We start from the raw sequence: 17,162 nt of genomic DNA, 5'->3' as shown, positions 1-17,162 counted from the left end.
ATTTACACAAAAGCTTGTATGTATAATGAAGATTCTAAATTGTAAAAATCGTGACCCTCAGACCAAAACTGGGGCCCCAGGCGGGTTTCAAAGTTTAACATAGAACTACATATGAAAAATGTTTAAAAATTTTCTTCTCAAGAACCACTTCACCAAAAATGCCAATACATACACAAAAGGTTGTATATATAGTGAAGATTGTAAAAATCGTGACCCCCGAACAAAAATTGGGGCCCCAGTAGGGGTTTAGATTTTAACATATATAGGAAAATGTTTTAAAATCTTCTTCTCAAGAACTATAGTGCAACTGTTTTGGATATTACTATGCATACATGTACATCCTTAAATAATGTAGATTCAAAAAATTGTAACTCCCGGACAATTGATGGGCACCAAGAGGGGTTCAAAATTTAAACATTTTAAAAAACATAAAGGAAAAGTTTCAAAATTTTCTTCTCAAGAACTACAATGTTTTAGTTTGTGGAATTTCTATGCATGCATCCTTCACTTATGTAGATTCCTAATTGGTAAAATCGTGACCCCAGACCAATACTGGGGCCCCAAGATGGGGTCAAAGTTTATTATAGAAATATAAAAGTAACATGTTAAGAAATCTTCTTCTCGAGAACTACAATGCTTCAATTTGTGAGATTACTATCATGCATACAACCTTGAATAATGAAGGTTCGACAGTTTTAAAATAGTGACCCTTGGACTAATACTAGGGACCCAAGATGGGTTTAAAGTTAAATGTAGAAGTACCGGTATATATGGAAAATGTTTAAAAATCTTCTTTTCGAGAACTACAATGCATCAATTTGTCAGATAACTACGTAAGCACCCTCAAATAGTGTAGATTCGAAATTAAAAAAGCCGTGACCTCAATCTAATACTGGGGCCCCAAGAGGTGTTCAAAGTTTAAATTAGCATAGAAATATAGAGGGAAAATGTTGAAAAATCTTTTTCTAGGGAACTATAATGCTTCAGCTTGTGAGATAACTATGCAAGCATCCTTAAATAATGTAGATTCCAAATAATTAAAACTTTAGCACTGGACTAATACTGTGGCCCCAAGAGGGGTTCAAAGTTTAACATAGAAAGATATATTGAAAATGTTTTTAAAAAGTTTTTCTCGAGAACTATAATGCTACAGTTTGTGAGATTACTTTGCAAGGATCCTCAAATTGTGTAAACTCTAATGTAGTGGAACCAAGAGTTATCTTTCTTGATGTTCTGTATAGTCTGAGAGTTATTCCTCTTGAAGTGGAACTCTTCTCTTCTTTTTCAGGTTGTGTACGTGCGGTCCCACCGCAGTGCTACACATTTTAATTCCTATGTTACTATTTATGTTGTTCAAGCCAACCATAAACCTCGGACCATAACTGGGTCCCCAGAAAGGGGTTCAATGTTTAAAATAGAAAAAGCATATGCTACGAAATGTAATGTTACAAGGAACTGCTGTTCAGGTGAGCGATGTGGCCCATGGGCCTCTTGTTTTACTATTTTATGGACTCAAACTTTAATTCATGTTGTTTATTCTATAGATTGACATCGTAAAAAAAAGATTTGGTAAAATAAATTATATGTTGACGGATTACTTTTCACGCTATAAGCTCTAAACCAAGTAGACCCTGACGGAAAAATCAGTAAAAATCACATTTTGCTACAGTTTTCTGCCTAGATCTGTCAACAATGTTAGATATCATTTAAACATTAATTAATTGACGATTGAATAAATGCGAAATATCTTCTGTCTCTAAATTTAAACCGGTTTTAGTAAAAGAAAATTCAGGGAGGGGGGGGGGGCATCAAAACAAAGAAGATATAGGCATACCTGAGATCCTGGTTAATCAGAAACTTCGTTTTTAGCTCACCTGAGCTGAAAGCTCAAGTGAGCTATTCTGATCACATTTTGTCCGTCGTCCGTCTGTCCGTCCGTCTGTCCGTCCGTCTGTCCGTCTGTCCGTCTGTAAACTTTTTACATTTTGAACTTCTTCTCTAAAACCGCTTATCCAATTTCAACCAAATTTGGCACAAAGCATCCTTATGGGAGGGCGAATATAAATTGCAGAAATAAAAGTCCGATCTGTATTCAAAGCGGAGAAAACCTTGAAACTGTAGAAAAAGGGGGGTGCATTTTTAAAAATCTTCTTCTCAAGAACTACCGAGTTAATCTTAACGTAATTTAGCATAAATCATCCTTAGGGAAAGGAAAATATAAATTGCAAAAATTATAGGCGATTTCTGTTCCAAATTTGAGATAATTGCGAAAATACTTATAAAGAATGGCTCGTTATTCCATATATCGTAGACTGGCAATTCATTGCGATAGACTGGTCTTATGACAGGCATCGCCAGTCTACCGCATCTCGAAAACGAGGTTCTTTGTTTGAAGCTGGCAGTTTGTTGTGCAACAGTTCACGTGCGAATATAATCTATGAAACATTGAAATAACCTTGGTGCCGATTATTGTGAAGTAAATTGAGGTTAAATATTTCAACGCGTTGTCATTTTCACTTGTGATGTTGGTTTTAGTTTGTTTTCATTTTTTCGTTTCATTTTGCTTTTTAACTTGGGAAACAATCGCCTTGTATTTGGAACATAGACTTCGGTAAATGTTGCGAAAATGATTAAATCTGATGCATTAACAACGTACTAAAGTGCATTTCCCTCTGTTTTTATTGTTTAATTGATTAATTTTCTAATTGTTCCAACAAGGATCAAACAAGTGTGTTGGTGTTAGCTTGTTCGGATTTTCGTTTCGTTTTCATTATTTACGCTTTTAAACCTGGAAACTATCGTCTACAGGTATTTCGTGATTTTTACGTATCAATTCAAACAGATACTTCGGTAAATCAAACAGTTAACTGTTTACCTGCGCAAATTAAGCAAAATCTGATGTAGGGGTACTGAAATACAATTCCTTCTATCGGTAATTCGGCATTTTCTTTTGATATCGCTGACGGAAATATGTAGGTATATACATGTATATATATATGATTCATTTCGAAAAAATAAATTGTGTTCTTTATTTGTTATAGTGCATGTTTCTTGTGTTTAATTGTTTACAATTTCTATTTATTAACCATATTTGAGTGTTAAGCTTCGAATTATAAGCAAGATATAAGCAAGATACAAAGATTTGCTCAAAATTCTATGTTTGTACACAGATCTTAAAAACTAAAGATTAAAAAAGTAAAAAAAATGTCAATATTTATTAAGAAAATGTTCAAAGTCTGTTCTTCCAGAAACCAACTTTAACAACTTATTGTATTGTAAACTTAATCTTTTTAGCTCACCTGAGGGTGGGGCCACAATGGGGGGGGGGGGGTGGAAGTTTTACATAGGAATATATACAGTATATCTTTAAAAATCTTCTTCTCAGAAACTAATCAGCCAGGAAAGCTGACACTTGTGTGGATGCATCCTCAGGTAGTGTAGATTCATAGTTATGAAAATCATGACCCCCTGGGGTAGGGTGGGGCCACAATGGGGGATCGAAGTTTTACATAGGAATATATACAGTATATCTTTAAAAATCTGCTTCTCAGAAACAAATCAGCCAGAAAAGCTGATACTTGTGTGGATGCATCCTCAGGTAGTGTAAATTCAAAGTTGTGAAAATCATTACCCCCGGGGGTAGGGTGGGGCCACAATGGGGGATCGAAGTTTAACATATGAATATATAGAGTAAATCTTTAAAAATCTTCTTCTCAGAAACTAATCAGCCGGCAAAGCTGAAACTTGTGTGGAAGCATCCTCAGGTAGTGTAGATTCAAAGTTGTGAAAATAATAACCCCTGGGGGTAGGTTGGGGCCACAATGGGGGATCGAAGTTTAACATGATTATATAGAGTAAATCTTTAAAAATCTTCTTCTCAGAAACTAATTAGCCAGGAAAGCTGGCACTTGTGTGGAAGCATCCTCAAGTAGTGTAGATTCAAATTTTGCATTCATGAAAATAATATCAAGACCTATCTCGATAAAGTACACTTTGTAAATATTCTTAATGATGAAGAAAAACAATCTTTGGAACAATTCCCTACAATAAATGAATGTGATATAGCAGTTACAATGTTAAAGTTGAATAAATCCCCTGGACTTGATGGTTTACCGGGGGAATTTTATCAAACCTTTTGGCCAGAACTTAGAACTCGCTTTTATAATTGTCTACTCCAAACTTTTAATGATAAAAATATGACTTCTTCACAAAAGCTCTCCTTAATCACGCTTATATTTAAAAAGGGGGACAAATCAAATCTTGCAAATTATCGACCTATTAGTCTCACAAACACGGATTATAAAATTATTGCTATTGTCTTAGCAAATAGGCTTCAAAAAGTAATAGACCGTCTTATAAGTAAACATCAATCTGCTTATATCAAAGGGAGATACATCGGGATAAACGCTCGAACCATACAGGATATATTTGACTTTTGCGAAAATGAAAATTATAACGAAATTCTTCTTTTCCTTGATTTTAAAAAAGCATTTGATTCTGTTGAATGGAATTTTATTTTTGAAACTCTCAAAAGATTTAACTTTGGTGATAACTTCCTCAGCTGGATATTCATACTCTATAATGAACCAAAATTTAGATTAAAAAATAACGGATGGATTACAAAAACATGCTCTATGAATAGAGGCATTAGGCAGGGATGTCCTGTCTCCGCTATAATATTTCTTTTTGTGACGGAAATACTATCTTTAACCATTATGGAAAACAAAGAAATTGCTGGTTTCAAAACCCAATATATGACAAAAGAAATAAAATTGATTCAACATGCAGACGACGCTACATTACCGCTTAGAGACAAACAATCACTAAAGGCTGCGCTAAAATGTATAAATAGTTTTGGTTCGATATCTGGCATGTCGTTAAATATAGATAAAACAGAATGTATGCTTCTTGGTGATTTGAAAGGAACAGAAAACACAATACATGGAATTAAGATCAACTTTGACTGTACAAAAGTTCTAGGTACATATATTGGACACAACAAAGAAAAGTGCATTGAAAAAAATTGGGGAGATAAACTGAAAGAACTAGAGAGACTTTTTGAATCGTGGAAAAAAAGAAAATTAACTATATTCGGAAAAACATGTATTATTAATAGTCTAGCTATCTCCAGATTGATCTACAATATATCAATATTACCATCCCCAAGTTCTGATATTATTAAATCTATAAATAGATTGATTTTCAATTTTATCTGGAATAAAAAGGATCGAATAAAACGAAAAACACTTATCGGAGATGTAAAATATGGCGGAATAGGAATAGAAGATATAGAATCAAAAATCAAAGCTATTAAATCATCTTGGATATCTTATATATTAAACGGTGAAAATAACTTGCACTATTTTCTAGAAAATTTCAAACTGAAAGATGATGACATACTTTATATATTACACACAAATAAAATAGATCTGCAAAACCACTTAATTTCTCCTAAAAAAGCTACCAATATTTTACAGAGAGATATTTGAAGCATTTAGTTATTCAAAAACCACTAAAGAGGCAAATGCTATGTCAACCCCTGAATTTTTACAACAGCATATTTGGGGCAATAAGTTGTTCATGTTTAAAAACAAAACACTTTATTTTCAAAACTGGTTTAATAAAGGTTTTAAATATGTCAAAGATATTGTTGACGAAAATGGGCTAAAACCACTGGAATTCTTTTCGAATATATTAGCCCAAAAGAACAATTTAATCTGTGAATATTTTATAATGAAAAACGTATTTCATAAATTTAAAAAACAGTTTGACCTAGGTCTGGCTAAACATACGACTGTTATTCACAGACCGCAGTTTCTATTTCATGGTAACATATATGAATCGATAGATGATAAAAAATGTAAATTTTACTATAAGATTTTTAGAGATCACAAATTTGAAAAGCCATACTATATCAAGAAAATACTTAAGGACCTTAATATTGAAGGATCAGAATGGATAAAAAACATTTATATAAACAAAGTCGTTAACATGTTTGACAAACAAATCGCAGATTTTAACTATAAACTATTAAACAACATACTTATAAGTAGAGAATATCTCAGTAAATGGAAAAACGATTCTAGTGCATGCTTGTATTGTAAGCACTCTAATGAAACAATTAAACATTTACTATATGATTGTACAAATGTCAAAAAAATATGGAATATTGTTAGCATTATCTTACATTTTATGGTTTCATGGAAACATGTAATTGTTGGACTATATAAAGAAATCAATAACAAAGTTATCGTTTATAATAATGTTATATCGTTTGTAGCACTTAGAATTTATAAATACAAGATGTGGTGTAGAATAAATGATGATATTGAAAAACCAGAAGACATAATTTCGCACGTGAAAACGTCCACAAAAATATTTTACTTAGCCCTGAAAAAATCAAAATATAGTAATTTTAACATAGATATGCTTAGGCTTTTATTTGAGAAGCTGTAATGTTATTTTTGAACTATGATTAACAATGTATCACAAAACTGATATGGGCTTATGTTTAATATGAGTACATGTATACATCTTCTGGATGTCTAGTCTTCATGTATCTTCTTTTTCTTTTTTTCCTTATGCATGTATTTACTTTCCAATTATAAATTAATTTCATATTCCAAGCTACTGGAGGGTTTCTGTCTCTCCAGTGGAGCTGCTATAGGGGAAAACGAGGACTCTGTAAGATGTGTGATGATATCCCCTGTGGCAGCAACCATATGTGCATGTATTTCATTATATGAACGTCTTTTTTTTTTTTTAATTCAAGGACGAAAATCATCCATCATATTACATTTGTTTAAATGAGATAGTCTTTTCGTTATATACGTATATTTTTATATTTTCTATAATATGTATTTCAAATATACTTAAAACGTCAAACATACATTATATATTTTTCTTTCTGTTCTATTGTTACTATTATAAATACTTCAATGTGTCATCCTGCGAGATGATTTAGAAAAACTACTATTTCTGTGTATTATTAATATTTTTCTTCATATGCTTGTATTAATGACATAACTCAAACTGAATATATACATATATAATATTGATATTAATTATAACTTATCGGATCCAGGGGGCCCCTGGCACCCCAGGTGACGATATACCTGAGGGTCTCTGCGGAGATGTTGCCTCGCTTGTAATGTAATTTATTGAATAATATATATATATATAAAAAAAAAAAAAAAAAGATTCAAATTTGTGAAAATCATGACCCCTGGGGATAGGTTTGGGCCACAATGGGAGGTCGATTTTTTACATAGGAATAAACAGAGTAAATATTTAAAAATCTTCTTCTCAAAAACTAATCAGCCAGGAAAGCTGAAACTTGTGTGAAAGCATCCTCAGGTTGTGTAGATTCAAGGTTGTGAAAATCATGATCCTCAGGGGTAGGGTGGGGCCACAATGGGGGGGGGTCAAAGTTTAACAAAGGAATATATAGGGTAAATCTTTAAAAATCTTCTCAGAAACTAATCAGCCAGATGATTCTTTATGATTATTAAGACTTTGGCCCCAGGACAATTCTTTGGCCTCACGAGAAGGTTCAGAGTTTGATGTACGTTTATATCCGATGTATAAACTATTGTTAAGGATCTTTTTGAGAACTGCAATACTCAACATATGACATGACTATAAAATCATCCTGTCAGAAAGGGGACTAATGATTATAAACATAAGAATATCCAGGGGAAAATGGATTTTATTTATACAGGATCTACATGTATTATTGTACATTGTCCAGATAGTTTGTATTATGACTCCATTAAGCTGATTTTATCATACCTATTGTTCCTCAGGTGAGCGATGTGGCCCATGGGCCTCTTGTTCATTTTACTTTAACAGAATCGAGTTTCTCAACATTAATTATTTCTATCTCTCATAGAATACATATATTACCGTTCTAATGGCTTATTATTGCCATTGTTTACAACAGCGATGTAGAGCAAAATCAATACCGGGTATCTAAAACGCTTGGTTAAAGTCGAACCAATATTGTATTATGACGTAGTGCGATACTCGGACTACTTTAACAGATATGAATTAATATGAAATTTTACTTTATTATATATCGTAAATATGTTATTATTAAGTTTTTATGCACATATGGGCCGCTAAATAATATTTTCCTCACTCATAGAGACTGATTTCAATGAAATTTTTTTTAGACAATGTGTTAGCAAAACTTTTGTTTAAAAATGAATAATTTGATTACAAATTTTATTTTGATATAAATTGATTAGGATTTGATTATACTTTTTAGTAGAAAACTTAGTTTATGAATATCTGACAGGAATTCTGAAATATTTGGATGTAAAATGTAAGCGGGAAACGGGCGTTAGCGTTCGCAGTTTTATAATTGCTTGATGTCAGTCGTATATATCTACGTTTTATATATATAAATACCGTCAATCACATTATCGGCTCATATAGCGTAGCGGTAATGCCTTGGGCTTCAAGCTTGAATGATTTTAGTGCTGTGAGTTTGAAACCCGCTGTCGGCACTTGCAAGATTTTCGTTGAAAACAATTGCCGTGCTCTATTTAGGCATAGTATGCTTAGGCCTAACAAAAAAAGATGTTTGTTTACGGTTACCTGACTGACCCTATATTTAATCGCCGACCCATCGTTATAAATTCGGAAGTCACTCATGGGTACGTTTAACTTTTATATTCATCTTAATCGGTCAAGCGTTTGAAGTGAAAGTGAAAAAAAACATGGGGTCAATATCAACATCCACATGTTCTCTGCAGTTTAAAGAATGCGCACACATAAAGCAAATGAAGTTGATATTGGCATTGCCGTATAACATGACATTTATCCAGGTGTTTGATCGATATCATTGGGGAAATGAAAAGGTTCCCAATTTTGAAGTATGAGGCAAACAACATGGAGGCAAAGATAGTTTTAACCACAGGAGTCAGCGATTTTATCAATTTCTTGAAAATAAATGAGAAACAGGCAAAATCCTACCAGTAAGCTTCGAGAGCATAGCGAGCGAACTTAGCGAAGCGACAGGATGGCAACAAGTTTTCTAGATTTTCTTTATTCCGCTATCGAACCGATATTTAACACCAGACATCAACTCCGTGGTGTTATCTTATCAATTTCTTGCATTATTTCTATAAAATTCTTGATCAAAATCATTTTAAATCCATTTTTGCACATCTCGATTATGGCCATGTTTGATGTTTGTGGTGTGCAATATCATGTTTTTGAAAAAATTATTGGGTGTCTGTTTGGTTAGCATATCAAGCCATTTTCAAGGAATATTCTGCATAAAATAGTACTGGCGTGCAACCAGTTCTCGCCGAGTACCATTTCTCGCCAGTACATTGTGACGTCATTTTTCGTCTATAATTTTATGTGTTGATAAAATGATGCCATTATAGTCTGTTGCACTATTGATACTTTTACTAGGTCAGGAGCACATCGAAAATTAATCTTCAGGGGGGATCTCTACTAAGCATGTTAGTTGTTGCAACAGCAGACAAAAGTTTAAAATCAATAAACCTCTAGATTTTATCTTTGATTACAAGTACCTAGATTCTATAAAATAGACTATAAATACGAGGCACAATTTTGACAGCGAAACTGAAAGGGTCAAATAAAACCACGTGGTGTAAAATTTAAATGACAATTACATTTGCAGGGGTGCATATGGCAAACAAAAGTAAGCATGACACAATGGCAAAACAGTTTTGTATTATCAGTTTATGTGGCGTTTGTGAAGTAGTGTAAAAAAAATAATAATAAAATTTAAAAAAAATCCTACCTACCGACCCTATTTTTTTTCAGCATGTAACAGTAAACAAACAATTCATATTTTTTTGTTTGGCCTTACGCTATATTAATCCTTTGTATACTATGCGAAAATAGATGAGTATTGAATATATAGTGACAAACTCACAGGAGGCATAATAATACCGCCTAGTAAATACTAGACTTGGGTTTTGCCAGTGAATACCATATTGCGATATCATACTCTGAATATTGTTATATATTGCAATATATTGCAAATACCAGGGCTCACGCTGCCCATCGCATTTGTCGCTTTTTGTGATTTTTCAGAATTAAATGCGACAGTTTTTTTGTAAAATACGACACTCAGATTTCATTGAAAATCGCTTAACCTTTTGTTTTGATTGCATAATCTCTTCCAAGCGACAGTCTGTAGCTGGACTTTACGCTTGACTGACTAAAGACAATGACACAGGTAAACGGTGGAAGCCATCTGTAAGCGGGGTATACTCAACTGTCTTTAAAAAATGATAGGTGATTTTCACACCTTATTACAGCTAAATGGATTTGTAATTAACCCACATACATATATAATGCTTTCATCAACTGCAGTGATTGGGAAGGACCTGGGCCAAGCGCCATAGTCGCATTTAAGAGTAAAATGGCGCATTAAATCAGTTACTCTAAGCCCTGAAGTGCACATTCAATTTTCTCATCGGTTATAAAAGTTTTAGCGATGTCGGCTGGAAATTTACTCTGTACGACTTACCTAATCGTCTTTTAATACATTCGTTTAAAACATCAAATTTCATTTGTCTTGTTTAGTGAAACAGAATTAAACAACGGATAAAACGTTTCCTCTCATTTATGCGTGGTCTTAAACAAGATCATTCTAAAATTTCCTCTGATAGAAAAGTTTAATTAAGTCGCCCAGTATTCCGATTTCTCAATAATGTAGCCCCAAATGCAGTACAATGAAGAGTATCTTATTGAAAAAACTTTTTCACAGCCTCAATTAATCCCTGTTGTGATTATTAAAACTCGCGACTGTCTTGTCATGCTTATCGTTAGGGGTTAAAAATATGGGTGATGCAACCACATTGTGCATTGAAAATTACATCCGATGTATTATTAATGTAAGTGCTGATACTACAATTAGTTGTAACTTGTAATTAGTTAATAACTCGCAAAATTAATGTTTAAATAATGATGAAAACTGTTTCCCTACTGGCGTCTGACCAGTTCTCGCCAAGTACTATTTCTCGCCAGTACATTGTGACATCATTTTATCAACACATAAAATTATATACGAAAAATGATGTCACAATGTACTGGCGAGAAATGGTACTTGGCGAGAACTGGTGGCATGCCAGTACAGTAATCTTCAAAATTTGAAAGATTCTCTACGTAACGGTAATGATTGGGTCAAAGGGTTTGACTAATGCCTCCAAAAAACAAAGAAGTACAGAGACTGATTTTATTTATCATTTAGCAAACACTATAACAAAACATTGCATCAATGAAATGTATAAACACATTATTTAAATAAATGAAATTTAACCAATTGGTGAAGTTTTTAAATTTTTAGAAGTTGTTTTGCTCTAGGTTGGTCCTTGATAATTTTGATTTTTTTTTAAAATGGCCCCAATGAATAAATAGATGGCCCTTTCATTATGAAAATGACCCATTAAAATTAATAACTGTGGGGCCATAGTCCCATTGACATTTTTGGCCTTCCCAATCACTGCAACTGAGCTTACAATGTGATCGTCATTTCACAAAGAATGTGGATACGGACAACAAAAAACTGCATCAAATAAAATGAACATTTTGAAAAAGTGTTTCAGACATGATATATGGTTGCTTAATTACTTAATTTAAATTGTTATGTAAGTTTTTTGACAAGGTGTTTAGACTTAAAATTCTGACATCGTAAGGGTAGTCTATAAATAGATTTATGTAGCAAGAAGATAAAAGCTGACAAACCACAAGAATACAAGACAGACAAAGTGCAACTGGCCTCGGCAAGGCGAAAGGAACAACACTATTTTTTTCCGCGGATCCCGAACCCAATCCCAATTTACATAAAAAATACCCCCGAAATACACTACATTCCCTTCCATTTTGAGGAGGAATGCCCCAATTCTGACCCACCAAAGCCATTTACATCACAAACACACAATGATACATAACACAGTATATAACCCTGTGATGGACAATTCGTAATGTGCATAAACTAGAATAAGAATACATACATTAACAGTCAATCAATCACATCACAACGGAAAGTTCACACACAGTCACTGCAATGATCACACGCAACACAATCTGAGCATCAGGATACGCAAAGGGCGGGGTCCATGGCACCAGGTCACACTGGCCTCTCACATCCATAGGGTGGTCCTGGCGTACAAATATCCTCCCGCAATCCAGAGGGTGAGTTTGCCTTAAGCATGGGCACCTTGCTTGCTCCAACACTGAGGTCCCCAGTGCTAGAATTAAGCTCAACACCATTCTCATGCAGGAAATCAATCCCCAGGAGCATGTCAACCTGTAATGGGGCAACGTATATACATGATGCCTGACATGGTTCCGTCCCATCTCTACATTGTGAAGAACATCCCCGAGGGAACCCACCGACATGGTTTCCCGCCATCAGCTAGACTCACATCTTTGCTTGCGATAATTTCCGGTCGAGGAGACATCTGATCATGAATGCTCTGGGCCACAATGGTTATTTCAGCAGCTGCATCAACCACAGCGCTTACCGAGCATTATTCACCTTTACCGGTATTTGCCATGGGCCCTCCACATAATCTACTGCACCACAAGACCCGACTGACGACGCAATGCCCTTCTCAGCCCCAACTGTCGGAGACCCTTTTGACCTAGCATTTCTTCAGACATTCCCTCCTAAAATGTCCCTGCCGGTTGCACTTAAAGCAACGACCAGCCCACCGATGGCACTTACCTTTCCCAGAGGTAGATACTCCCTGGTTAGGTGGAACAACCTTACCGCCAGAGGTACAACCCAGTCCTTGTGACTGCCTGCCAACGGACACCATGCGTACTTCCCTGCGACATGGGTCAAAGACTTGATTGTCTTCACTCGGTGGACTGCCTCATCTACAGTGGAGGGGGTACTTTCTATCAACTTTCTACCCACTCTCGTGTCATTGCAACCCATTGCAAATCGCAAGACTGACTGCTCCTGAAGCACTTCTCCTGGGACTTGAGCCCATAGAGCCCGCTGTGCAATCTCCATGACTCTGTCACCCCACTGCTATAGACTCTCTTCTTCCCCTTGGGTCATATAGTAGAACTCCACCTGAGATGCAGCCTGAAGTGTTCCCTGACCAAGTCTTTGCTCAAATCGCGAGGCTATTTCAGGGAAACTCAATTCCTCACCATGCGACGATAGAATATTGAAGTACTTGAGTGCTGGCCCCTCCACTGAAACACTTAGAGCTAGCAGACAGTCATCATCATTCCACCCATAATACCTAGCCATTGTTCTTAACTTAGCAAAGAACAGACTCCACTCTAAGCTACCAGTATACTGAAGACACTAAGCCTCTGCTGGGACTTTCCGCCCTGACCTGGGACAACTAATCTATGCGACACATTTTCCTTAGCCAATGGGGGTACTAACAAAACATCGCTATCCCCCTGTGTCATACCAGCTCCGAGGTTTCCATCAGGTGCCACCCTGCTTCCAGAGTGACTCCTACCATACCCTTGTCCTGCCAAAAGACTTGAGTGGCCTTGGGTTCCAGGGGAATCCCTACCCTCATGTGAGCTCCCCACCTGAGACAGAGAAGCCTCAGATACCTTGAGGATGGATGGGCCCCCATCACTATACAAAGGTTCCCCACAGGATAGTTCCCCCTTACTTTGCCCAGAGTGTATCCCAGCCTGACTGACTAAAGCATGGTTTACCTGACTCTGCCCAAATAGAGTTCCCTGGGACAGAACTACCCCCATACTGACTGGTGTGACACTAGTGTAGCAAGGAACACTTGCTACACTCCTAGTAACTGTATCTGTGACCCCAGTGTTACACGAATGGGAAATGGCATCCCCCCTGACTGGTGTGCTATGTATCCTATTGTTGTCCTCCCTGGGACTAAGTCCCTGAGAGCAACTGCCTACCATGGAGCCTGACATATAGACCATTTTACTTTCTATGACATGAAATGTTAAGATTATTAATTAACTTAAAATAGTCACATGCAAACAGTTCAATCCCAAATTGTACATAAAGTGCCGCTCATGTGTATTTTCATATGGTAAGGGATCTCATTCTTTCTGAAAATTCTAATTTTTAAATATATTACTAGAACTTGCATGTGGCCTTACATTTTTACATTTACTGGTACAAAACAGTGTTATTTAGGGGCATACACTTGGTGCAGGTATTACTGTCTAATGACAGCATCTAGTTTTCTTTGATAACTGAATTTCCTTTGTACAATTCCAGAACTTTTTTTTATTTATGTGTTGCAAACCTTAATTATTCAATTCAATTATTTGTCTCATTTGAAATTAGCCTTGAAGGGGTATTAGTTCCATTTGGACAGTTCTAGTTGAATATTAAAGTAAAGGTCTAATTTTACATTATTCTCCACTTAAGTGATGGAAACAGTTGCTAAGGTGAGCATTGTGGCCATGAGCCTTGTGTTTGGTGTAGTAAGTACACTTCAGTAGTAACTAAGTAAAAATTGTAACTCAAACTTTTTAATGAAGTAATTTTTCTTATCAGATTTCATCATGGAAGAAGGCTTTCAAAAGTTTTTCGTGTCACAGACGTTTAAAACTTCCAATGAAGAGAACTCTAATGGTGCAATGGAAGGACTTTACAGAAGGTAAAAAGAAACAGAATTTCATTAAGTTTGAAAGTAATAGTCAGAAGAGTAGCAAGAAGTTCATTGGGTGCAGAGCCCCTAGTAATGGCTGATGCCATTGATGACAGACTGTATGTTAGCTTCACTTTACATGGAGTTGATGTCGGCAAGCATCAAAGAAGGAATGAAGTTACCAATTGTTTGCCTAACTGATTCTCACAAAAATGTCATTCTGTCAGTATAGCAATTGGCAGAAAAAAGACAAAAAATGCAAATAAGCAGAATAAGAAAATTGCTCCAAATTAATGTAAAAAAAAAACTTGGAAGTGAAATGGATTGAAAGTGAAAACCAGCTTGCTGACTGTTTGACCAAGAATGGAGTTTTGTGTCTGAATTTACCCAAAGCACTGCAGACTGGTGCCAGGGTGAAAAATATTTAGAAAAGTAAATAACTTCCTGACAAAACTGTATATAGTGTAAATATGTTGCATTTGGAAATATTCATTACTGATTGACTTTGACTTTAAAGCCCCGGGATAGAGGCATACCAGAACTTTTCATTTTGTACAAGAAGAAGGGGAATTTGTTCCCAATGATGAACATATGACCTTTGGGTAATAATCAATCAAAAGACTTTTCTCTCCTCAAAAGGCAGAAAAGTTACAAGACTTTTCTCTCCTCCAAAAGGGAAGAGTTATTTTCGGTGATGGGAAGCAGAAGATTGTAGTAGCACGCTTTTAGGTAGTTAGGGTAACTTTTAAATTTGTGTCCCCAAAAACCTTCATTCACATAAAAGGTACGATATTATATTCTGCATCTCCAATTTCTGCGATTTCATTAGACCACTGAAAATAAATTTAAACATTGTATATATTATCCCAATACATTGTATCAGCTGGGTATATTACAAATGAGTTTGCAAAATGGCAGATGTTTACTCAGGTCTTGTCATCACCTATATTTTTTGGACCAATTATTTTAACAACAAAGTAAAAATGATTTAGCAGACATATATGGTACTTTGTATTATAGCCTTGGGAGTGAAATAATCGCGATTAACAGACTTTGTATTCAGCATAAAGGGAGACTACTCTAAATGTCAATAACAACTCTTTCCGGGTCACAAAAATTCTGGTTTCATTTTTTTATGGCTTACGGCCATCTAGTTGCCGGATAATCTTTATGGCAAAGAGTTCAGTTATCTGAACATGCACGACAAAAAATAGTTCTATTCGAATGTTGCTAAGTTAACTGTTTGTTGTTCATAATAAATATCTTTAAGCAAGATTATATTTTCCATATGTTATTATCACTTATGTTATTGTAACCAATATGAATTGACTTTATTTAGATAAACTTAAAATCTAACGCGAATGAATATTAACTGCAGTGTTTTCCCTAGACCGTTTTTGCAGAGGTATAGGCCCCCGGCATGCATCACACAGTGCTGCCATGCTTTCCGCTATGCATACTTACATGTATTATAAGAAAAAAAATCTTTTCCCAATTATTTCAGATCCTAACAGTGATAAGTAAATGTAAAGTTGTCGTTATTTCGTTCAATCTTCATAAAAACGTTTGCACCCGCAGAGAGCGTCGCTAACTTCAATCGACATTGATCTCAGCAAGGGGGAAAGTGTTTAACGGTTAAAGGACTGAACTAATGATTGAAATATATTGAAACTGGGATTATAAATCGGTAATAAATGCATAAATAGAGGGGCAATTACTACTTGTTTTAATATAATGTGCCTTCTTCGACACCTCCGCCATTATCGAATGTTGGGGATTTTCCAAGATCTATAAATAGCACAATGTTCCCTCGATGTAGTTACCTTGGTTTTGCTATGATTGAACTGTTTATTTGTCGTAAAAATATTGGAAACTTGAGACCAAATGTACTCAAATAAGAAAACAATATACAGTTAAGCTTGATTGCAAGTCATATACGGAAGCGATGTCACATTACTATAACAAAGAGACATCGTATAGTATATGCCTCTGAAAATGACTGTGTACACATGTCATGTGAAGAGAGACTGACTGCAAAGTTAAAGTGCAGTAATTAATTTTAATTAAATTTGGTGTCAAAACAAGTTTGCTGTAATTGCATAGTTCTGCCTGTTACTTGCCCCCCCCCCCCCTCCCCACCCTTCCAAAGAGTTTATCTCTGTACAAAGGGAAAGAAAGAACTGCCTTGTGAATTTATATTTCGTATAAAAGCTTGTGAAGGTCAGGCCTCTTAAAAAAGTAGAAAAAACCCAGAAAAATATGAATAAATATACATTTATGAAATACAATAAAATGGAATAATACTTGTTGGTGTAGATTTCATGAGAATTCATTAATTATAGTACATAACATACAGTACATTTCATCATTTGGTTATATTATTTTTACGCGCAGTGATTTCGCGCTGGCTTTGGTGCTGTTACGTCGCACCGTGCACCAACTCTCGCGCAAGTTCACAGTGCGTAGGAATACAAGGTAAACTGATATTTGAGAGCATGTTGGTTTTAAGTGTTTTTGTGTCTTATATAGTTGAATGAATTTACAGTTAATGTACTTCAG

The 17,162-nt window shown here is 35.3% G+C and overlaps 2 protein-coding genes across 8 annotated transcripts in view; both read left to right on the top strand.

The window, feature by feature from the left end:
- Positions 1-17,162, top strand: part of LOC105332754 (uncharacterized protein DDB_G0280205) — a 255,829-nt gene that overhangs the window by 93,142 nt on the left and 145,525 nt on the right. The gene's annotated exons all lie outside the window — the stretch shown is intronic.
- LOC136274494 (uncharacterized) overlaps positions 1-17,162 on the top strand; it is a 50,665-nt gene that overhangs the window by 7,641 nt on the left and 25,862 nt on the right. Inside the window, exon 2 of the mRNA XM_066081441.1 lies at positions 14,510-14,612. Within this exon, the coding sequence (XP_065937513.1) occupies positions 14,510-14,612 (103 nt within the window). The remainder of the gene's footprint in view (positions 1-14,509; positions 14,613-17,162) is intronic.

Source organism: Magallana gigas, chromosome 4 (assembly GCF_963853765.1).
Source record: "Magallana gigas chromosome 4, xbMagGiga1.1, whole genome shotgun sequence".
In the NCBI taxonomy this organism is placed as follows: domain Eukaryota; kingdom Metazoa; phylum Mollusca; class Bivalvia; order Ostreida; family Ostreidae; genus Magallana; species Magallana gigas.
This window is presented reverse-complemented; position numbering and strand designations above follow the sequence as displayed.